The sequence below is a fragment of the Haliotis cracherodii genome, unplaced genomic scaffold, assembly GCF_022045235.1.
Source record: "Haliotis cracherodii isolate W230 unplaced genomic scaffold, xgHalCrac1.p SCAF_10, whole genome shotgun sequence".
In the NCBI taxonomy this organism is placed as follows: Eukaryota; Metazoa; Mollusca; class Gastropoda; order Lepetellida; family Haliotidae; genus Haliotis; species Haliotis cracherodii.
This window is the reverse complement of record NW_027266265.1, coordinates 24,407,791-24,431,854: the sequence shown is the minus strand read 5'-3', so window position 1 is coordinate 24,431,854 and position 24,064 is coordinate 24,407,791. Positions and strand designations below refer to the sequence as shown.

Here is a 24,064-nt window from a genome sequence, read left to right as displayed (position 1 = left end):
CACATATATGTATATATAATGCATCTAATGACTGTATCCAAAAATAGAAAGATATTTTATTAATATTTTTTTTTCTTTTCTCATGATATACTTTTGTAATTTGCCGCCAATACATTCTTCCTGGTCATGACACCATTTAGTAATACTTATGTACTGATCTTTTACATCGTAATTATCATATTTGTTTTATTTTCTAGTTATTACAGACAAACGGAGGAAGTATTTATATATGACATATTATTTGAACATGCTAACTCTCTTTTCTTTGTTTCCATGTAAAACCCCTAATGGACACAGCCAACTATCTTACAACCCCAATCCAGGATGTGGAACTCAAGGCCTCCTACATCACCCATAAAAACACCAGTACAGAGTGCCAAGACAAGCCAGCTCCACATCCAGATTCCCTGATGACAGCCTTTTTTAATCATGTTTCCTTATATCAAAGAGACTATAATAATTGTTATTTACTATACTACCAGTTTAACTTAATACATTGTCCATCTAAGCCATAATTATTTTATACATCATTTCATATAATTATAGTTTAGCAAGTAATAATTATCATCAGGTAAAATGCATATATAAAATATCAGTAGTTTCAGTTATAACTTTTTAGATAGCTGCTAGCCTTAGGTAATGGGAGCACATCTTCTAGACATACTATTCAATAAAACAAGAGTTACGTCTACATAGGTAATTGATTTGAAGCTTTTAGATAAATGCTAGCCTAAGGTGTCAAGATCCCATCTCCCAGACAAAAGATATGTCTACATAGTCTTATAGATTACTTACTTACTTACTTTGGAGATTTAACGTGCGCTTTCCGACTGATGCGTATTTCACACACGGGCCCGGCCAGGCCATTTAACGTGTTTCCGAAAGGGGCGAAGGTGGCCTGTGCAATCCTAAGAGGGGGCTTTAGGGGTTGCTTATATATAATTTGGGAATTTTGAGATTTGGAATAGATGCCAATGGGGTTGGGGAGGAGAACTAAGGGAGCTGGGTATGGTGGATGTTTGTTTGTTTATGTGATTTTGATTTGGTAGGTTATTATGTTTTTAGATGCGTTTTATTAGTGCCGTTTTGATTAAGAATACGCCTAAGGCCTTGAAGTTTTCTAGATTATTTTGTGGGTTTAGTATTGCTTCTAGAGTGAGAGCCTTGTTTAGATTGAAGGTGGTTTGTAATGCGGTTCGATGTGTGAGGTAGTGTGTGCAGTGGATGAGTGCGTGTTCTGGGGTTTCTAGTTGTTTGCAATGTGGGCAGTTACCTGTAGTGTGTTTTTTTATTTTTTTTAGGTGGTTATTTAGGTTGGTGTGTCCTGTTTGGAGTTTAGTGATTACTCTGTCGATTTTTTTTGATGGATGGAGAATTTTTGGCTTGGTTAGTGGTTTGCTGAGCACTTTTTTGATTTGGCTATTTGAGTTTAGATAAAGGTTATGCCATTTTTTCGTGATTTTTTGCTTGTTTACACTTTTAATTTCTGATTTTGAGATGGGTAAGTTTAAGCTTATTTCCGGGATTTTGAGGGACAGTTTAGCTGCTTTATCGGCGTTTTTATTCCTACGTGGGCGGGGATCCACAAGAAGGTTATTTGTTTGCCTGCCTTAGTTAGGTCGTTGGAGCTTTTAAGTATTTGATTTATTAATTTAGGTCGTTTTTGGGTATTTTTGTTTTGGAGGGCTTGCAGTCCACTTAGGGAGTCGGTAAGTATTAGGATTTTTTTTGTGGTTTTTGGATTCTTGATTATGGAGGGCTGAGGCCATGCCCATTAGTTCTGTCGTGAATATTGATTGGTTATTTGGGAGTCGGAAGGATTGTGTGGTTTTAGTTGGTTGTGTGGTATGGACTCCGAAACCCATGTGTTTGGAGGTCGGATCTGAGGATCCGTCCGTGTAAATGTGACACCAATTTGGCCAATTTTCGTGTATGTATGCTAGTGTGGTAGTTTTAGCTATGTTTGGGTCGGTTTGTTTATTTATTTGGCTAGCTAGTGTTGTGTCTATTTTGGGTATTTTAAGTTTAGGGGTGAAGATATTTGATTGTTTGCAGTTTTGTTTAAGATTTTTAATTTGGTGTTCATTTAGGTAGTTTGTTATTCTTTGGGATATTGGGGTAAGTAAGGGGTGTTTACGAGCTTGAGCTTGGTTTTTAGGGCTGATGTTTTGGTTTATTAAGTTTTGGATGAGAGAGTTTGATTGGGATGCGGCCCAGAAATTTAAGCTTAGCTGTTCCCTGCGTAGACTTAGTGGCATCTCTCCTGTTTAGGCCTGAAGTGAGGTGTAGGAGGTGCCATGTTGGGTGCGTGTAATTAGTTTGAGAGCCTGATATTGTATTGAGTCAAGTTTTTTAGATAGGGAGTTGTTAAGGGTGTTGTATATGGCGCAGCTGTAGTCTAGTTTTGATCTAATTAGTGATATGTTATAGATTACCTGGAACTATTTTATTTAAGTATATCTGTCATCACCTACCGGGGTTTATTAGAATAACATTACTTCAATTAAGACTCATTAAGGATTAGCCCCCATACACCTCGTCTATAGTGCATTAAGGATTGGCCCCCATACAAGCTCGTCTATAGGGCATTAAGGATTAGCCCCCACACAAGCTCATCTATAGTGACACCATAATCTCTTTCAAAGCATCCAGTAAATATGTCAACAAGATTAGTGCCAGTCCAACAGGATTAACCGGGTTTAGTATTCCTCTCTGTCTAGCCATCCATTTAGCTTAGGACACAACCAATCGTGTATGAACCAATCACATTCCGTTTTATTGTTCAAATTTTTGTTAAATACATACGGTAGCCAAGTTTTAACAGAGAAGGGGTTTGACTCTCTTACCAAGCAGACCTCTCTCCCACAGCCCAGAGTGTGTACCGACTCTCTGTGGCACCCTCAGTTATTTTCTAAGATATTGTAAATTGCTCATTGTTAAATGTTCTTGTAAATAAAATTGTAATTAGTCTCCTGTGACTCTGGCTCTTTGCTGACTAATTCCCCAAGAAAACCAGCACGTCATTTGGAAGGTATTGTTCACCCAGAACAGTTCCATGATAGAAACATTAATGAAATTTATTGAATTGTCAATTTGTCTTATCTATATTAAACTATTCAATATCAATGCTGCTTTTGGCAATATTCCAGCAATATCCCAGTTGGGGACACCAAAAATAGGCTTGACACCTTGCACCTGGGTGTTGGGAGTGATGGGCAAGCGCTTTACACCCATTCTCACGAAGAATGTACAATTACAGTTTGGAAACTTGAAAAATTAAAGTCTCAGCTTTCACCATGAAATGATATTTTATTCGTAGAACGAACATTAAAAAACAAGTATATAAAATTTTGGCACTCAAGCTTTGCCAATAACAAAATTATTAACTATTTATGCCACTAACCCTTAAAGCAGGATGTAATCTAAGTGACCACCATATGTCTATAAAATAATGTAAATGTTAAGTTATTGCAATTCTGTTTTCCTGTTTATCATTATGACTTTGTAGAAAACCATCACGTAATTAATTGTTCACAAATAAGGTATGCCAATCTTGTTTAACAATGATGGAGCTGACCTTTAAACAATAAATAGAATTTTTAGACGGTTGTTTTCAACAAAACCTGTTAATGATTTCTACATGCCTTAATATTCAGGAAAACAAAGTCAACCTATGATCGTATGTATCTATACGTTCATCAACAAAGAGTAACATGTCAGAAAATCTAAACAATAAAGTAATACATTTTTGCAAGATAACAAATACTTATTCAGTCACGTAGATTACATAATACTATACAAACAAACAAACAAATTTACAATGGAGCTTCCAGACTTGTAACATTGATTCAGTAATGTAATCATTTCTTGTTATTGTCTTCTTAAGAAACATAAAGAAGTTTTAAAGTGAAAACCTTTCAAAAAAACAAAATCTAATAATATCAAGGAAAATCTTCCTGAAATTTAATTTGAACTAAGAATATTCAATAAATTAAACTACATCGTGGTGTTTAAATAACATGGATGATATTTTTCTTCATACATTCTGGAAATACTTTGTACCTCGATAGTCAAACTAACACTTACAGTTAAATACAACATCAGAAATTGCTCTGATATGATTATAGTAATCTACGTTACATAAATTGTAATCTACGTTACCTTCATGAATATTGTGATTTCAGCAAGACTAACAAGGATAGACTAAGTATTTACTCTTCAATGTAAACTGTCATCATTACATCTGGCACCTAGGATTTGTAAATGTCCACCAACAAACACATAATAACACAAATCAGGTAACAAATATGTTCTTCACCGAAAATGTGTAAGCTACGTTACCACCAGTAATAAGCATCAAACATTATAAAAAAACTGTATATACTGAAACACTATTGGAAAATTATTTATCTGGAGAGAACTTGATCAACAAATCTATTGGTTTCCTTTTAGATCATGTGAATTTTGATGTCAATGGCCTTCAAAACATTAGTATTGTTTATTCAAGCAACAAACATATCATCACTGCCATGCACTTATAACACTAAAAAAGGTAAAAAAGGCAAGTGATTTATATTTCAATAATGCTTGATTTTATGTAAATTCTGACCTATTAATCTTTCAAAAGAAAAATATATACATATTCTCACCTTTTTAATTCAGAAATTCTGTAAAAACGTACACTGTTTTATCCTGTCTTGAAATCACCTGTTTTGACTGGAAACATGTGGTAAACAAGGGGAACAACTGCTGATTGGTGGGAATTAGCACTTATGCCTTCTCAGTGTTGTCATGAACTGTAGACTTAATGTTCCTATAATTTTTCCTCCCTTTTTTATTTCAAGATGTCACGTAGCTTACATCACTTAGCTTACATCACGTAGCTTACATCTCGATCTATAAAACACCCTCAACACATGTGGAATATATTTACAATCTTGTCTCGCACTTTGACAAGCAGACAGCACTTAGGCAACATGAGCATAATCCCTGTACCATAATCGGGAGATCAGTTTTATGTATCGGCAGTAACGTAGCTTACAAGCTTAACTCAACTCTCAAAAATGGTGCTATTTTCGTGACATAAAGTGCTTATACATATTACAGGATGCCTGTCATCACTTTGGCTCACCAACGTGTGTATTCGTGATGTCTTATGAACAATTATATTGTTTTTATATCTCAAAATGACAGTTGCTGTTTCAAACAGAAATAAAGTAACGTAGCTTAACTGAAAACTGGCGACACGTTTTTAACAAGCATAACTTCGTCATTAAATAAGATAGCTCTGTGAAAATTGGCATTCTAGTGCATGATATATCAGAGGTACTGAAAAACCAAGAATAACTTGCTTAAACATAAGGACATTTAACCAATCACAATCGTTTCATGATTGATATTAAAATCGACAATCACATTATACTAAAATGTTGCTATTATGACCGATGCTGCAAAAATATGGTTTGGAAAGCAACCAAAATGTCAGTGTAATATCTTTCCCAATACCATTCCCAACATTTACTTTCTCTGTCAAGTTCATTTAATGGAAAATATACGGCTAGTGGCTAAGCGACAGGTTAAATTTGAAATTGTACATTCTTCGTGAGAATGGGTGTTTAACCACTAGGCTAACCCACTACCCATAAAGTAAGTGAAACCTGGAATACATTTGTTTCCAATTAGACATACAGTTTTGACAGTTATCATTTAACATGGAATCTTTCAAATCATCTTATTACCTGTAATAAATTGTCATTCAATACACATTGATTAATGAAATGAAAATGAAATAACTTTTTTAAAACTTTGGTCTATATTACTGCAGTTTCAACTAACTACATACACCTGGGTGAAGGTGGATAATAGATGTGTGGGTTCATTAGGTCTTTGTTAATGTTCTGACATCACGGAGACCAAATGTGATGAAGTTATCCAGTGAGTAAGTCTTAACACACATCACACAACTGGATCTATGCATCACACATTCAGCCTTTTTCATATTTAAGTGCCTGTCTTATGTGTCAAAAGTAATGATCACAGACAAGTATTGGGCAGTCTGTAAACTCAACAGTGTAGTCATAATAAAGCACTATCTCTTGAGGGTTGTCTTTGCTGCTTCCTGCATAGCCACAGTCCTCCAGTCTAAAATCAGGTGGCAGTCTTACATCCTTAGTGCGGCTTTTGTCCCGGAAGACAGCTATTTTTGTGGACTGGATACTTGTGAGATGCACCAAGAGCTGTACCAGACCAAACACTGGCAAGTGGGAGTGGACAAGAACATGCACATGGCCAGGGTGATGCTTGAACTTTTCAAATGTCACAAGTCGCAATTCAATCTGTAGGTATCTGCAACACATAATGAAAACTGTTGATGGCTCAACTGTTGATGTTCTATCATAATTTACATTTATTTCAGATTGATTTTACACACTACTGAGGACATAACTCTTATAATGCTTACATTTAGAAGCTGCTTGAAAGAGCTAATTTCACACCTTTTTTCTGATAATACAAGTTGCAGAAGTATCACTCAATATCTTTGTGGTTTTATGCATCCTGTGTCAGGTTTTATACCTCAAGTTTTATACAACAAATGATCTTAACATGTTTCAATCTGCCATTGCAAAAGAAATAAAAGAAATTGAAAATTGATAGGAAACAGCTATTCCATTGAGGTTGTGTTGTGTCACATGACTTTCATTGACTCGTGAACAACATGGAGCTTTTTGCTTCGTACAGGGGTGCGAGATATGTATTCTCCCGCCAGAAATCAACATGCAGCCTACTTTCATTTTGGTGGGGGATAAGGGATTTATTCTCCTAGTCAGAAATATTATAGTAGTATTCCACATGAACCGATCAGGACATGGACATTAAATATCTGCTTTTGTGTTAATTTTCACATTTTCAAATGAAAAACTTCCTTTCTGATAAAGAAGTCTTTTGAACATCATCATAACTTTTTCAGATCAATATGTCCATTGCTTTTTGGAGGAAATCTCTCTGTACTTGTTGACATTTTCATTCTTCACAGATGAATTTTCTGCAAAATGGTTGACCAACTTTGCAGTTCAAGGTCCCTACTCTTGTTATTACAGAGAAAGTTATCATCAAAATTGTTACCAGGCCCATCATGTCTCAGCTTGTCCACTAATATGAGCATGAAAAGATTTGTATTTTTGTTGTTGTTTGTTTCACCCCAGGTGACCATTACCACCACTCAGTACAACTGACAAGCAGGCCATGGAAATAAGGTCAACATATTTGTCAGTCAGGTGTTTTTAAAAACAATCAAAGCAAAAGGCAACATCTGCTGGGGAGACATGTGCAAAATGTTTACAAAGAATTATCAAACACAAAATAAGCTCAAGAAATGAAATAATAAACAAACAGAAAGACATGCTGATCACAATAACCTCCATCAATATATACTGTAAGTATAACAATAGTTATAGATTGTCTTGAATATCCTACTTGGGATTCTTCTCTCTGTAAGGTTCATCAATTGCCATCTTGCAGCAGGCACACTTGGTTAATCTGGGATCACTTGGTATAAGAAACTGTTTTTCAGATTGAGGGGCATCAGTCTCTTCATCCTCCAATTCTGTGTTCTCTCTGACAGATTGAAAGGACAAGAATTAAAGTGAGGCTAATATCTAACATTAGGGGACACTCTAATAATTAAATACACATTTACAATCATTGAATTGTGTTTGTCTGCTAGGACATACCACTAACACTACTGAAATAATGATTATTTTCTCCTGACATGTAATATGGTCATATAACTTGAAACATAGTTCAGGACAGAGAAGACACTTTTGAACCTGTAAAAGATGGTGCAATGGTACTGTAGCTCAACTGCATATATACTACTCAAAGATTGCTAAAGATCAAGTTTTGATGATACCCAAAACTCGTCCAAAAAATTAAGATTGGGTAACCCCTAAAGGACCTCCATTTCAAGATTGAAGGCATACAATTCCGTCATGGGCATGATGTACAAGAGGTGCTTGATAACATGTGTATGGATGTATCATGACAGAATCATTACACATCATTATCAGAGAGCACAACATTTGCAACTGAGGATTGCAACAACTGAATGCACTCATATATCCCTATCGAATGTTATCTGTGTGGTGTCAGATTTGTGTATGTAAAAACATGAGAATAATCCATTGATTTCAGGAAACTCATGAGTCATTTTCAAAATTTGTAAGATCTTTAGTGCCTATGAATTTCAAAAAGCAAATATATTTTTTCCCTTGATTTTGGTTCATTTATACAAAAACAACATGTTTTAGAGTTAAGGTAGAGAGTTTGCAACCTTAATGAATCCTAATATTGCTTTTGTAGGCATTTAAAAACGAAAAATGCAAATTACAAGTCACTACTGCTACATGTTGTAAAGTAAGGATTTAAAAAAATTGTCATTTGAACTGGGCTTTTTAGTGATAATATCATTTTCTGTGAAGAGTTGTACACAGAAAAGTCAAAAGAAACCAAACTGAAGAAAATATAAAACAATGATGATAAGCTTTGGTTTGTCAATTTACATTTTGATAATATTTTAAGTTTCGACATATGTTTTCTTGTACTAAAACATTGTTTGTTCTGGCAGATTTCTTTCAGAAGATACAATTACATGCTTATCTATTATATAAAAACAGATAAAACAAATAACCAAAAGAAAGTAATGAATATTTACTATAATTTAGGCCGATAACAGTAGTGACATTAAATGTAAGTTGTGACTTTTTGATGAAAGAGGAAATTTAATATGACTTGCACATTCCATCTGTCAATGCAACAAACAATGTTATCAGACACAAATTCATCATATCAACTGAATAAGCTTTAATTTGAAATTTACCTTTACTTGGAAAAAACAAAACATAAAACATACATATACGATGTATATAGAAATAAAAATAGTTTCTTGCAATAACCTAAACTGACAAGCAAAAGAAACGTTACCAACCAACACTGTTTGTTCCTTAAAACAGAACAGGACCAATGTCAAGGAAGATACTTGTATTGTCAAAAGACATGAATTAACAACATCATTACAAGTTATGCCATGAGAATCAAGATGGAGTAAAATGTACCGTTTTGCATTTTTTTTATGTGAGGATGAAGGGTTTGTTTCGGTCGGAATTTGCAAGGATGGGAGCTGTTGTAAGGGCTTGTTTTAGCTTTTAGATTGTTGGAAATTGTTGGACCGCTTGAAATATGTGTCTTTTTTCAGAAGGTTGATAAGAGGGGTGGTGATGCCAGAAAAGTTTGCTCCAAAATTTACAAATATACGAGGCCAAACCTAAGAAATAAGGCATGTCATGGACATTTTTAGGGGTGGGATCTGTATGATTGAATCTATTTTTGAAGGATCGACATGGAAGCCATCTTTGCTAAAGATATGCCCTAAGTAAGAGACTTGTTTTGCCCGGAATTTACATTTGCTTGGTTTTAGAGTGGATCCTGCTTCTTTGATCTTTTTGAAAACTGCCTTGAGATGATTCAAATGTTCTGTAAACATTTTGGAAAGTATTATGATGTCATCTACATATATTGATATGTAACGTCAATTCATTTCTTTAGTGCCTGAAATGGTTTGTTGAAATATGCCATAGGAGAATTGTTTAGGTCGAAAGGGAGACGATTCCATCCAAACACACCATGAAGGCCGACATGAGTTCGCCAAACGCCACTAGCACAATCAATGACACTAAAAATGTTGGCATGGCTGACGCCTATATATGGCATCAGCGACATCTTCAAAACGTGGTAGAGGGAAAGAAAAGGCTTGGTAACTGCATTGAGGCATCTATAATCTACGGCAAACCATGACAACAGGAGAGTGCCATTAAGATGAACTGTGGTGAATGATATTGGCTTTTAACATTTCTTGCACCTTTCTGAGTTTTGCTTATAAAAAGGGAATCTAATGAATCTGGCGTAAGCTGTTTCAAATTTTGTGATGATGTAAGTGAGTATGTCCTGATCCAGACCCATCTGAGGCAAAACTGATCTTTGGGATTGGAGAATTGCATTTTACTGTGTACTTGTACTTGCAATATTGTAACTATTTTTAAAACGCTTTTGAAGACAAAAGCTCCACAACGTTCACATGTATTGTTATAGTGCAAACCACTTCCATAGGTATCCCAAATACCTAATTGTTTCAACATGTTTCCGAAGTGCACTGAAATTCTATTTTCTTTGTTCTGTTTAATGTATACAGCAAACATTCAGCGTATCCCCTCTAATCATAATCCCCCTCCGAGCAGGACCCTTAATCCACACTGCCTTCTGTCATCTTATGTATGGTCTTTTATTATATAAAAATGCTTTATTATACTGTTATTTCATGGTTCTGTTTAAACATCACCTACATCTGTACAGTTATTATGTTTTAGTGAACAGTGAGAAAATTTTAAAATTCTTTCCATAGGTGGAGTTTGAAATGTGCCAAAACAAATAAAAGAATCTCAGCTCTCTCTTAAGAAAAAAAATCTGAGACCCTAAAAATGAAGAAACAACATGACTCTACAAAAACCCTTCACTCAATAACTGAAAACACTACTTGTAGAGCTGGTATCAATACAGATGCATACAGATACATTCAATCACATGATCCAGACATTAGGACATTGTTAGAGAATGCTACATTCCCACCACGAACAGATCTATAGACACTCATGGCTTAATTCATACAGATCATATATATGCATTTATGATGGTGACACTTCTTGGACAAGCATATTCCATGATCAATCACTGCTGCCATAGGATATCATTGTGCATGTAGTGCTCAGTGGGAATTACACATTACACACTTATTTTTTTGGCAGATACTCCACATGTCGTTCATGGGGAGCACATTGTCTTAAATCAAGGTAAGTGGTCAGAGGCCCAAACTACCCCTTCATTGTGGCGATCAGTAGTTGCATGGGGCCGAGACTCCTGCTTGTGTTCCTTGACTGGGGGTGTCACAAGTCACCCAGTCATGGGTTTGTGCACTTCAATATTCAGCAACTACCCAGTACAGTTATACTGGCAACCAGGAGCACAACAATCAGGGGGCCAAACTCCTGCTTGTGACTGAACAGGGATTACTGGGTACCAATAAAAAATGAGAATCCTTCTACCAGATAACTAATAAATGTTTGAAATCTATTCTGATTCTTCTGTTGTTTGCCATTATCCACATTGACAATGCTGTGTTAGACATATTCATACCTCCCATAAGTCTATATAGTCACTGAAGAAGTCTTCAAAAAATTCTTTCCTACTACTGGAATGTACAAATATGGTATATTCATAAACTATTTATTTATTCATAAATATTTTTGCAACCCCATAATCGTCTGAATTAAAGTCTATTAAAGGCATTAAACTACATTTCTAACAAAGGAGAGGTAACTTCCAATTCATGTTACGTGGGAAATCTGAAGCCATTCAGTAGAAATTAAGTATTAAGTGCGGATATATGCATGATCATCCGATTATTTATTTTCTGAGAAGACAAAAACTGTACAAGTTTAGCACAAAACCCTGTGGAATAAAGAACTGTAGGAGGTATGGAATGTGTTTAAAGTATAGGTACTAGATTGCATTGAATTTTATACAATATGAATTTTACACAATATATGGGAGTGATGCATGAAATGATGAGAGATACCAAAGCACTTCTGGTATACATATAGAGAGAGCAATTTAACAGTAAACATTTCATTATTTTAATCAGAACTTCTAGTTACTGTTTCCTAACACCATGATGTGGTCTCTCAAGGACTTATTCACCCATCTTGTAAACTTGTGTGATAGTCTTTAACTGCTTTGGTTGATAAGAAACTGATAGCCAAAGCTGAGCTGACAGGTATTACAAGATGATATTACCTTATATGCTGTAAGCCATTTCCCAGCTCTGTGTAGTCAATCTCATCACTGTTAGCTGTGTCCAAAAGCGTAGCAAGCAAATGAAGTTCTACCTTGTTCAGAGGCACATTCAGATCAAACATGCCTGCAACATTATGAGAACACTGTTCTATATAAAATCTGTCACCTGAAATACTCAGAGTACAGATCATTGTAGTTTGTCTGTTTTACACCTCAGATTAATGAAGAATAATGTTTCTTCCCAAATAACAAATTGTAACAAAGTTATGTGTCTATGTTTGTGTACATGTCATTTTGTGGCAATAAACGTATAATATTATGTTAAACATGTATTATAGATTATCAAACAAAAATAACAACTGACTATTAGACTCATCATTTTTTAAAGCAGGGGCAACATATACCTACTTCAAGCTCATACCAGTAAAAGGACCAAGCAAAACATAAGGAGGAACCTTTTGCATTTCGACTCTGAGGACATCATTTCCGGTTTCAGAAATGTAGGCCTATTTCAATACAGTTTCAAACAAGAAACACATACACCTTTATAATTACAATAACAAAATATAGCTGCAAGCAGCAATGCCGGGCTCCAAGTAACACTGCGCGGAAAAAACGTCCATGTTCGAATCATCAAAGGGTTTCCTTGTACCAAATGCTTCAAATTTAGGCAGCAGTTGCAGGGTATCACTGCTAAGAAATCGGCGTGTGCCGGAGTGCCCAAGTCTGTTCTAAACCCATTTCCGGCCTCGAACATGTTCGAATCCTCAAACGGTTTGCTTGTACCAACTCCATCAAAAGGTAGTCACCGTTTGCAGGATATTGCTGCAACAAAATAGCTTGTTCCAGGGTTGTCCCGAATATTAATCAATTATTACCACCAAGCAGTGTTACTTTTAGCATGCAACCAAGAACAAAAAATGAGATGCAAATGGCACTCATTTAATGCAGTGGATTCAGAGGAGTTAGGATTTGAAGACATACACTCCAAAAAACCTGTGAAAACCTTGAATCCAATATGGCTGCCAAACCATATGACTGTCAAGATCACAATGTATATATTTCTCTGAAGTTGGTTTGATTGTATGTGTTAGAGAGTGGTTGGACTGTATGTAAGCTGTGAGCATTAGAGGTGTTATGTAAGATTGCTTTGGTCAGGCGTGAACGTCTTTTGTTGTATAGTGTGATGTGATTGAATGGGTATTTAAAAAGACTGTCAACTAAACTTCAGTGCAGTCTATGAGAATTTTAACCTTGGTTAGACGGTTTTGGTTTTGGTGTGTTGTCCCAATCTTGTGGCGTAAGTTACATTTTATTTGAATATTGTTTATGCTTATATTCTTGTAGCTTGATAAGGTATGTATTATCTGTATAGTTTATATATATATATATATATATATGTAATGATATAAAAGTTAACGGATGTAGGAACATGTCTTTTTATCATGAATTACGTCAATACATATTTTGAGATCTGACACACAGTCTTGATTTGGCAGTCGTCGTTGTGTTGAAAACAACCACCATAGTAATATCATCATGTATATTTACTTTTGATACTGACATTGGTTATTCAAAGTTGTACTTGCTCAATGTATGTTGAATAACTCTATGCTTTTAGTTATTCTGAGTATTGTACAGGCTTGATGTATGTTGAATAACCGTGTATAGTTATTCTGAGCATGCTCCCATGTTCATTTGTATGGTGAATAACTATGTGTGTACCATTCTGAGTATTTACTACTCTATGTAAGGTGAATGGTCACTTGTAATTAAACTTACGTATGAACGTTTGTTGTATAGTGTCCGGGGACCCAGAGGGGCACCCGTACGGAGGATGAGGAGGCAGGGACATTCATTATATGAAGCCTGACCCCAGGGCGACAGATGGCCATGAAGTACATGGAATGTTTACATCTGTATAGAAGGAGACCTGTGTGAGGCTCAAAACAATGTAAAGTGCATAATGCAATGACATGGAAGGAGGCGTGGCGAATGACTTTGTACATATTGTGTACATAATGAGAGATAATTGTTGACATGCATGTATTGAAGCTTTGGAAGAATTAATGCCTAAAGATGTTAATGTATTGAGGTGTTGATGTTGAGATGTATTAATGTGTTCTGATATTGATGTATTGATGTATTGATGTTCTGTCATTGTTGCGATGATAAATTGATGTATTAGTAGAGATTTAGACATAGATTATTAGTGCAAAATTAGAGTATGTGTAAGTAGGGTTAACCTTAACTATTGGGAAAGTGTATGTTAGAGGAACAGAGGGTGTGTGTGAAGGATGTGAAGTGTGTGAAGTATGTGAAGTGTGTGAAGTATGTGAAGTGTGTGAAGTATGTGAAGTGTGTGAAGTATGTGAAGTGTGTGTGAAGTATGTGAAGTGTGTGAAGTATGTGAAGTGTGTGTGAAGGATGTGAAGTGTGTGAAGTATGTGAAGTGTGTGAAGTGTTTGTGAAGTGTGTGAAGTATGTGAAGTGTGTGAAGTGTGTGTGAAGGATGTGAAGTGTGTGAAGTATGTGAAGTGTTTGTGAAGTATGTGAAGTGTGTGAAGTGTGTGTGAAGGATGTGAAGAGTGTGAAGTATGTGAAGTGTTTGTGAAGTGTGTGAAGTGTGTGTGAAGGATGTGAAGTGTGTGAAGTATGTGAAGTGTTTGTGAAATGTGTGAAGTATGTGAAGTGTGTGTGAAGGATGTGAAGAGTGTGAAGTGTGTGAAGGGTGATAGTGGAAGGTAGCTGAATGGATGTGAGTGCGTTGGACACATCATTGCCAACATAATTCTTAATTTTATTTAATAAATATATTCTTAATCCATATTTGGTTTGTGTTATTACTCCGTGTTGTGACATTTTTGGTGGCAGCGGTGGGATAAAAGATTTTTTTGTGGATTTTGGCTTGATTATCTAAAACTGCTTAGAATAACTGATAGGCGTAGATAGGGTATGTGGCCTAGTAGGATGTTTCCCAGCTATTCCATAGTGCCTTCAAGTGACTGTATTTAATCTGTTGATTTGCTGAGGTGTGACGAGTCCCTTTGACCCAAATACCTTTGATGAAGGGTTTCATTGGTTTACTTGGGGTGGTTATTGCTAGCTTCTGGTGTAGTCTGCTAATCATGGATTTGGATAAGATTTGTACATTAGGGAAGGAGTTAGGATACACCAGGGAAAATCTGCAGAAGTTTGTTCAGGATCAGGGAGCTATAGAGCGAGCTTGAGAGATAGCGAATTTAGAGAGAGATATGCGGGAGCATAATCGGAAGATGAGAGGGATAGAGAAGGAAGAGAAGGAGAAGGCTATAGAGTTGGAAATAGCTAAGTTGGAGAAAGATAAGGTTATAGAGTTAGAAATAGCTAAATTTGATAATGAGGAGAAGATGAGAGATGCAGAGCTAGAAAAGGTTAGACTGGAAAAAGAGAAGATTATGGAATTGGAAAAGGCTAGGTTAGATATGGAGCTTGCGAAGACTAAGTTAGAGAAAGGTAAGCCAGATGTAGAGATTGGAACTAAGCAAGTGGGCGTACCCAAGATGCCTAAGATGCCACCTTTTGAAGATCAGAAGGACAACATAGATGCTTATTTGCAGCGGTTTGAGCGAATAGCTAAAGCTCAATCTTGGCCAGAAAACCAGTGGGCTGCGTATCTCAGTACTTTGCTAAAAGGTAAGGCATTAGAAGTATATTCCCGGCTTGACCCAGATCAGGCAGAAGAGTACAATCAGGTGAAGGAGGCTTTGTTGAAAAGATATGAAATGACGGAAGAAGGATTTCACAAGAAATTCAGAACTTCAAAAACAGAGATAGGTGAGAGCTTTACCCAGTTCATAGTTAGGATTGGAAATTACTTTACCAGGTGGATTGAGTTGAGTGGGACAGCAAAGACATATGCAGGTGTTAGGGATTTATTGTTGAGGGAACAGATTTTGAATACTGTTGGACCGAATCTTAGTATTTTCTTAAAGGAGAGAAAGCCAAAAACTGCAGACGAGATGGCTAAGTTGGCAGAGCATTTTGTGGAGGCTCGTGGTACCATTTCAAGAAAACCTAATAAGTCTTTCCCATCGGGTAATGATAAGTATAGAGATAAGGGCTTGAGTATTCAAAACAGACCACAAACAGGAGAACAGAAGGAGCTGAAGGGGTTTGTTCCTATTAAGCAACGACGTTGCTATAGCTGTGGGGAATTAGGTCACATATCTACGTCATGCAATGCAGTCAAGTCTAAGGAAAAAGGTAAGGTGGGCATAGCCAGTGTAATGATTGAAGAAGCAGTCAGTATTATTGCTAAGGGGATAGACGTGGACATTGGTCCTGGAGGAGCAGATTGTGAGTCAAACTCTCATGGTAAAATGAGGAACAGTGGGAATGTTGCAGCAAGTCCAATTGAGAGTGAAGCAGAGATGACGTCAGGTACAATGTGTGGTATGTGTGGTACTATGCCAGTTTGTCCAGGGAAGTTGTGTGGGCAAAAGGTGAATGTCTTGAGAGACACTGGTTGTAGTGGCGTCATTGTCAGAAGCTCTCTTGTAAATAAGGATTGTTTGACCGATGAGTGTCAGAAGTGTGTCATGGCTGACGGCAGAGCTACTATTGTTCCAGTTGCTTGGGTTACGATTGATTCTCCCTTCTATAGAGGCACTGTTAGGGCAGCATGTATGGAGACACCCCTATTTGATGTAATCCTAGGGAACATCCCAGGTGTTAGGGCTTCTGATGATCCATTGCCGATGGTGGAGGAAGTTGATGGGGTAGAGTCTGTAGCAGCTGTAGAGACTAGGAGGCAAAGGCGAAAGAGAGTAGAAGGAATGAGGCCTATGAAAACTTTGAAATCTGTTGGTATGTCACTTAGCAGGTCAGAGTTCATGGAGAAGCAGAGGAATGACAGTAGTTTGGATAAGGTCAGGAAGTTGATAGAAGAAGGGACAGAAAGACAAACAGCTAAAGGTGTGTCAAAGTATTTTGCTGATGAGGGTATGCTATATCGCAAGTATGTTGGCAAGGAAGATCCTGTTATTCAGGCTGTAGTACCTTTAGAGTTAAAGTCAGAGGTCATGAAGGTGTGTCATGAGTCATTGATGGCTGGTCATATGGGAGTAAAGAGAACACTGGATAGAGTTACTTCTCAGTTCTATTGGCCTGGAGTTCAGGGTGATGTGAGGCGTCATTGTTTATCATGTGACGTGTGGCAACGGACAATCCCAAAGGGCAAGGTTGGAAGAGTCCCGTTAGGACAGATGCCTTTGATTTCTACACCATTTGAAAGAATAGCTGTAGACTTGATTGGTCCTTTGTATCCAGTAACTGAAAGGGGTAACAGATACATCCTCACAGTGGTAGATTATGCTACAAGGTACCCTGAGGCAGTGGCTCTTCCAAGGATAGAAACAGAGTATGTTGCTGAGGCATTGTTGGCGATTTTTAGCAGGGTAGGCGTTCCAAAGGAGATGCTGTCAGATATGGGTTCACAGTTCACGTCTGCTGTTATGAAAGAGGTAAGTAGGTTACTATCACTTAAACAGCTCACCACAACTCCGTATCATCCTATGTGCAATGGACTAGTTGCATGGCACCTTGAAAACCATGCTGAAGCGGTTGAGTGCAGAGCAACCCCAAGACTGAGATCGTTACTTACCAGCCCTGTTATTTGCTTATCGTGAGGTCCCTAAGGAAAGTTTGGGATTTGCTCCATTTGATTTACTGTATGGTAGGAAGGTGAGAGGTCCAGTTCAGGTTTTAAGAGAATTATGGACAAAGGATATCCAAAATGAAGAGACTAGGACTACTTATCAGTATGTGCTGGATTTACAGAACAGATTGGAGGAGACGATAGAAGTAGCCCATCAAACACTAAAGAAGGCATCAGACAGGTATAGGAAGTACTATAATGTAAAGACAAAGGTTAGACAGATGAAGCCAGGTGATAAGGTGTTAGTGTTGTTGCCTACCAATCAGAACAAGTTGCTGTTACAGTGGAAAGGTCCATTTGTTATAGAGGAGAAGTTTGGTATAGGCAATTATCGTGTCAGAGTTGGGGATAAGTTAAAGACTTATCACGCATATCTTTTGAAGGAATATGTGAAAAGGGAGACAGTAGGTAGTACTGTTATTTGTGATGTAAGAGTCAGTCTTCCGCAATATGTATGTACAGGGTTGATTGATGTGCCTGAGGCTACAGTTAAGGTCAAACATGAGTTGGATATGCCTGAGATTTCTTCACCCAATTTAGAAGCTAAGGAGACGTATCTAGATGTTGATATCTCCTCAGACTTGACAAGTGTACAACAGGCGGAAGTAAGAGCATTGTTGGAAGAGTATGAAGATGTACTTACTGATTTACCAGGCAGGACCAATTGCATCGAGTACAAGATCAGGTTAATCAGTTCTGATCCCGTTAGGTCTCGTCCTTATCCATTACCTCATCACATGAGAGAGGTGGTTGCATCAGAAGTACAGTCAATGTTGGACTTAGGGGTAATTGAACCATCTGATTCCCCTTATGCTTCCCCAATTGTGTTAGTCAAGAAACCGGACTTGACTTATCGATTTTGTGTGGACTTCCGTCGGAGTAACCAGATCACAGTTTTTGACTCAGAGCCAATAACTTTGACAGAAAGTTTATTCACTCGTCTTAGCAAATGTAAGTTCTATTCTAAAATTGACATAAGCAAGGCTTATTGGCAGATTCCCATGGAAGAAGCAAGTAAAGCATGTACAGCTTTTGTTACGCCAGATGGGTTGTATCAATGGACTGTAATGCCATTTGGAGTTGTGAACGCCCCTGCAGTGTTCACGAGGTTAATGAGGAAGGTGCTTAGAGGGATAGCTCATGTGGATAGCTACATTGACGATATTTTAGAGGGGACAGAAGAATGGTCTGAACATATGAACAGCTTAAGAGCCGTTTTCAGTCATTTAAGGCAGTACCAGCTCACAGCTCGACCCTCCAAAGTGGTAATTGGGTATCATACACTGCAGTTTTTAGGCCATACTGTCGGTGAAGGTAAGATTTCTCCAGACAGGAAAAAATTAGACAAAATCCTAGAACTGTCGAGGCCGACCACAAAGAAACAGGTAAGAGCTTTGATTGGTCTAACTGGGTATTATCGCCGATTTATCCCAAATTTTTCAGCTATTGCGGCACCCCTCACGGATTTAACCAAGAAAGGTAAGTCCAACATAGTTGAGTGGACAGAGAGTCATGAAAAGTCATTTAAAACTCTCAAGGATCTGATGGCCAGTGCACCTATACTACATTTACCTGACTTGGATAAGCCATTTCTACTGAGGACAGACGCCTCAGATGTAGGTATTGGAGCAGTCCTTCTGCAGGAACAGAGTGGTGAGAAGTTTCCCATTATGTATGTCAGCAGAAAATTACTTGACAGGGAAAAGGCATATTCGACCATTGAAAAGGAGTGTTTGGCTATTGTGTGGAGCATACAAAAGTTAAGTAGATTTTTGTATGGAAGAGAGTTTTTCCTGGAGACAGATCATCAACCACTAGTGTGGATGACGAAGGCTAAGTTGGCAAACGGGCGAGTTATGAGGTGGGCCTTGGCTTTGCAGACGTACAGATTTTTCATACGGGCAGTTAGAGGTGTTGAGAATGTTGGGGCAGACCTCCTGAGCCGTTGTCCACCTTAAATGGGTTCAGTATATCAGTCAAAATTCCATGTGATCTTTTAACTGTAATGTAACTGTTCAGGCAACAGTTATCTGGGAAGGGAGGTAATGTCAAGATCACAATGTATATATTTCTCTGAAGTTGGTTTGATTGTATGTGTTAGAGAGTGGTTGGACTGTATGTAAGCTGTGAGCATTAGAGGTGTTATGTAAGATTGCTTGGGTCAGGCGTGAACGTCGTTTGTTGTATAGTGTGATGTGATTGAATGGGTATTTAAAAAGACTGTCAACTAAACTTCAGTGCAGTCTATGAGAATTTTAACCTTGGTGAGACGGTTTTGGTTTTGGTGTGTTGTCCCAATCTTGTGGCGTAAGTTACATTTTATTTGAATATTGTTTATGCTTATATTCTTGTAGCTTGATAAGGTATGTATTATCTGTATAGTTTATATATATATATATGTAATGATATAAAAGTTAACGGATGTAGGAACATGTCTTTTTATCATGAATTACGTCAATACATATTTTGAGATCTGACACACAGTCTTGATTTGGCAGTCGTCGTTGTGTTGAAAACAACCACCATAGTAATATCATCATGTATATTTACTTTTGATACTGACATTGGTTATTCAAAGTTGTACTTGCTCAATGTATGTTGAATAACTCTATGCTTTTAGTTATTCTGAGTATTGTACAGGCTTGATGTATGTTGAATAACCGTGTATAGTTATTCTGAGCATGCTCCCATGTTCATTTGTATGGTGAATAACTATGTGTGTACCATTCTGAGTATTTACTACTCTATGTAAGGTGAATGGTCACTTGTAATTAAACTTACATATGAACGTTTGTTGTATAGTGTCCGGGGACCCAGAGGGGCACCCGTACGGAGGATGAGGAGGCAGGGACATTCATTATATGAAGCCTGACCCCAGGGCGACAGATGGCCATGAAGTACATGGAATGTTTACATCTGTATAGAAGGAGACCTGTGTGAGGCTCAAAACAATGTAACGTGCATAATGCAATGACATGGAAGGAGGCGTGGCGAATGACTTTGTACATATTGTGTACATAATGAGAGATAATTGTTGACATGCATGTATTGAAGCTTTGGAAGAATTAATGCCTAAAGATGTTAATGTATTGAGGTGTTGATGTTGAGATGTATTAATGTGTTCTGGTATTGATGTATTGATGTTCTGTCATTGTTGCGATGATAAATTGATGTATTAGTAGAGATTTAGACATAGATTATTAGTGCAAAATTAGAGTATGTGTAAGTAGGGTTAACCTTAACTATTGGGAAAGTGTATGTTAGAGGAACAGAGGGTGTGTGTGAAGTATGTGAAGTGTGTGAAGTATGTGAAGTGTGTGAAGTATGTGAAGTGTGTGTGAAGGATGTGAAGTGTGTGAAGTATGTGAAGTGTGTGAAGTATGTGAAGTGTGTGAAGTATGTGAAGTATGTGTGAAGGATGTGAAGTGTGTGAAGTATGTGAAGTGTGTGTGAAGTGTGTGAAGTGTGTGTGAAGGATGTGAAGTGTGTGAAGTGTGTGTGAAGGATGTGAAGTGTGTGAAGTATGTGAAGTGTGTGTGAAGTGTGTGAAGTGTGTGTGAAGGATGTGAAGTGTGTGAAGTATGTGAAGTGTGTGTGAAGGATGTGAAGTATGTGAAGTGTGTGTGAAGGATGTGAAGAGTGTGAAGTGTGTGAAGGGTGATAGTGGAAGGTAGCTGAATGGATGTGAGTGCGTTGGACACATCATTGCCAACATAATTCTTAATTTTATTTAATAAATATATTCTTAATCCATATTTGGTTTGTGTTATTACTCTGTGTTGTGGCAATGACTAATGACCAAAGTCAAAGAACAAAAAATGTCAAGCACCAAAAGCAGCAGATACATGCAAAGTTTTAAAGCTATGGGACCCGTGGTTACGGAGCAATGATCACTTGTTTTTCAGTTATCTGCCCTAAGTGGCCTTAGTATTTGTGTAGTTCCCTTTACTTAATTATGTTCATACACATACAAAATTTGAACAAGATCGAGCCAGTGTTTTCTGCTAGCTCTGGAACAAAAAAACCCGGCGGATTAATAAATAATATACTGAACCACAAAAGAAACGTCACCATGGATAGATATATGAGAAATCGTATTTGTCCAAATGATGTAAACATACTTTGAGACATATTAACAAGATGAAACTTGGCAAAATTGATCATCAAGGTTGAAATTAAAGTGTCAAATGTTCTTAAAGTGAAACACAACACTAGTCTCTGAGAAAATGGCATCACAAGTCAGTGTTTTGTGTGACCACCATGTGCATTGATGACTGCCATGCAACTTTGATACATGGATGGGGCAGTTGATGAAGGCCATAGGCACTTGAGCCCACACTCTGAGGAACGCCTGACGCAGTTCAGCTGCAGTTGTCGGCCTTGGTCGGACGTCATTCAGCCATCTTTGAATCTCATCCCACAGGTACTCAATGGGATTTAAATCTGGACTGAGGGCAGGCCACTGCATTGTTCTGATGCCATTCTGCTGGAGGAAGCCTCTTGTTGCTCTCGCAGTGTGGGCACGGGCGTTATCATGCTGAAACTCGTAGTTGCGGTGACGTGCTAAATGAGTTATGGCGTGTGGTCTCAAGACTTGAACAATGTACCAAGCTGCTGTGACACCATTGTCTCTCCCTTGACAGATGTTCTGCGAGACCACAGGGCCGACCCTCTGTGCAAGACCAATTCCATCCCACACTATTATGCTCGGACCACCCCCGAGTCTCTCTCAACAACACAAGCATCTGAATAACGTTTCCCACGGCATTGCCAGACACTTTCTCTGCCATCTGCTGTTGAGATACAGTAATGGCTCTCGTCCGAAAAGGGGACTCTTCTCCTCTGCTGGTGGCGCCAATCCTGGTGCTGTGTTGCCCACTGACGGTCTCGGTGATAACGTGGTGTCAGAATGGGGCCTCGGTGTGGCCTGTGACAGTGGAGGTGTCTGCTTGTCAATCGACGAAGCATGGCATCTGCACTAATGTGTCGCTGGTGTGTCCCCATGGTCTGTTGAGCAGTTTCCGCAGTAACAAAGCGATCTTAAAGATGCTGTTGCACAATCTGACGATCCTGACGTTGGGTGGTGACCCTTGGTCTGCCACTACTTGGTCGGTCATCTGTAGTGTTGGTGGTCTGGTACTGTTGCTGGAGCCTGTATATGGTACTTACCTGGACTTGAAATGCATTGGCTACTTGCCAGGCGGTTTGCCCAGCTTGAAATCGTCCAAGGGCTTGGTTTTGCTGATTTCTTGTCAATCTTGGCATGTGGTAGCAATTCAATAACGAATGAATGTTATCTGATCTGGGTGGATATTTATAGGGCAAGAAATGGGGGAACGCATGTGCATTTCAATTTACATGGAACTCACATGCATCGGGTTACCATGGCCATTGCCGTGATGCGTTTGGATGATCGGTTTTATTGTCATCTGCTTGGGTTTTTAAAAACATCAAATTTCATTTTCCCGGACAAGGTAATGTTCAATTTTAGAAACGTTGACAAAGATTACCCAGATATTTTAATGACAACTTTTCATGCAATGTTACTTGGGGTGACGTTTCTTTTGCAGTTCAGTATAATAATAAATGACTATAAATCAACGATTACAATAGGGCTCTACAGCCTTTCGGCTTGGATCCCTAATAATAATAATAATAATAATAATAATAATAAATCAAATGATTACATTGAGCTCTACAGCCTCAGGAGCCCTAATAATAAATCAAATGATTACAATAGTTCTCTACAGCCTTGAAGGCTTGGAGCCCTAATAATGATAGTAATCGAAAGATTACAATAGAGCACTACAGCCTTTCGGCTTGGAGCTCTAATAATAACAACAATAATAATAATACAGTAGAACACTGATATAACGAACTACAGGGGACCAGAGAAATCAGTTCATTATATCCGTTGTTCGTTATACACGTTTTTGCTCGGAAACGTCCGCCATCTTAGATAAGACAAAACACATTACACGTAATTGCATTGTTACACGTGAAATCTTCATGGCCTTATTTCACTGCAAGTTCGTCAGCTTTGGTCTTTCTTGGTTTTTATGCCAGCATCAGCAGCATTAATAATTCTCAATTTCGTGTCTAAACTGATAGCATTATTGATGATAGCATATGCAAGTGAACTGACACTTGGACACATCTCGTAAAATGTATATGTTTAATATTTGTTTTACAGACAAGATTACATGTACAGGTAAGATTAACACAATGCAAATTTAACAAGGTTGATCTGTCAGCGCTGATTGTATTGATTCGCCGTTATTGTGTTGATTCGCCACTGATTGCGTACAGCCAATTGTCAGTGACACTTGACACTGTGTGAGATTTCTCAGTTCGCTATACACGTCACTAATTAGTGATAGATGGGCTAGTCGGTGATCAGATATCAGTTCGCTGTATCCGTTAGTTCGCTGTAGAGAGTTCGTTATATACGTAAATTTTATATGA

The 24,064-nt window shown here is 37.8% G+C and overlaps 2 protein-coding genes across 2 annotated transcripts in view; one reads left to right on the top strand and one right to left on the bottom strand.

Annotated features, from left to right (window-relative positions):
- Positions 1-3,224: 3,224 nt before the first annotated feature.
- The window catches only part of LOC139454193 (uncharacterized), a 182,715-nt gene continuing 161,875 nt past the window's right edge, over positions 3,225-24,064 (bottom strand). Inside the window, exons 4-6 of the mRNA XM_071235761.1 lie at positions 11,902-12,025; positions 7,474-7,614; positions 3,225-6,345 (exon numbers count right to left, since the gene is read on the bottom strand). Coding sequence (XP_071091862.1) covers positions 6,021-6,345; positions 7,474-7,614; positions 11,902-12,025 — 590 coding nt within the window. The 3' untranslated portion in view covers positions 3,225-6,020. The remainder of the gene's footprint in view (positions 6,346-7,473; positions 7,615-11,901; positions 12,026-24,064) is intronic.
- Positions 15,177-19,557, top strand: LOC139444262 (uncharacterized). Its single transcript, XM_071225190.1, has 3 exons — positions 15,177-17,405; positions 17,722-17,917; positions 18,062-19,557. Exons 1-3 carry the CDS (start codon positions 15,177-15,179, stop codon positions 19,555-19,557), a joined length of 3,921 nt encoding a protein of 1,306 aa, XP_071081291.1.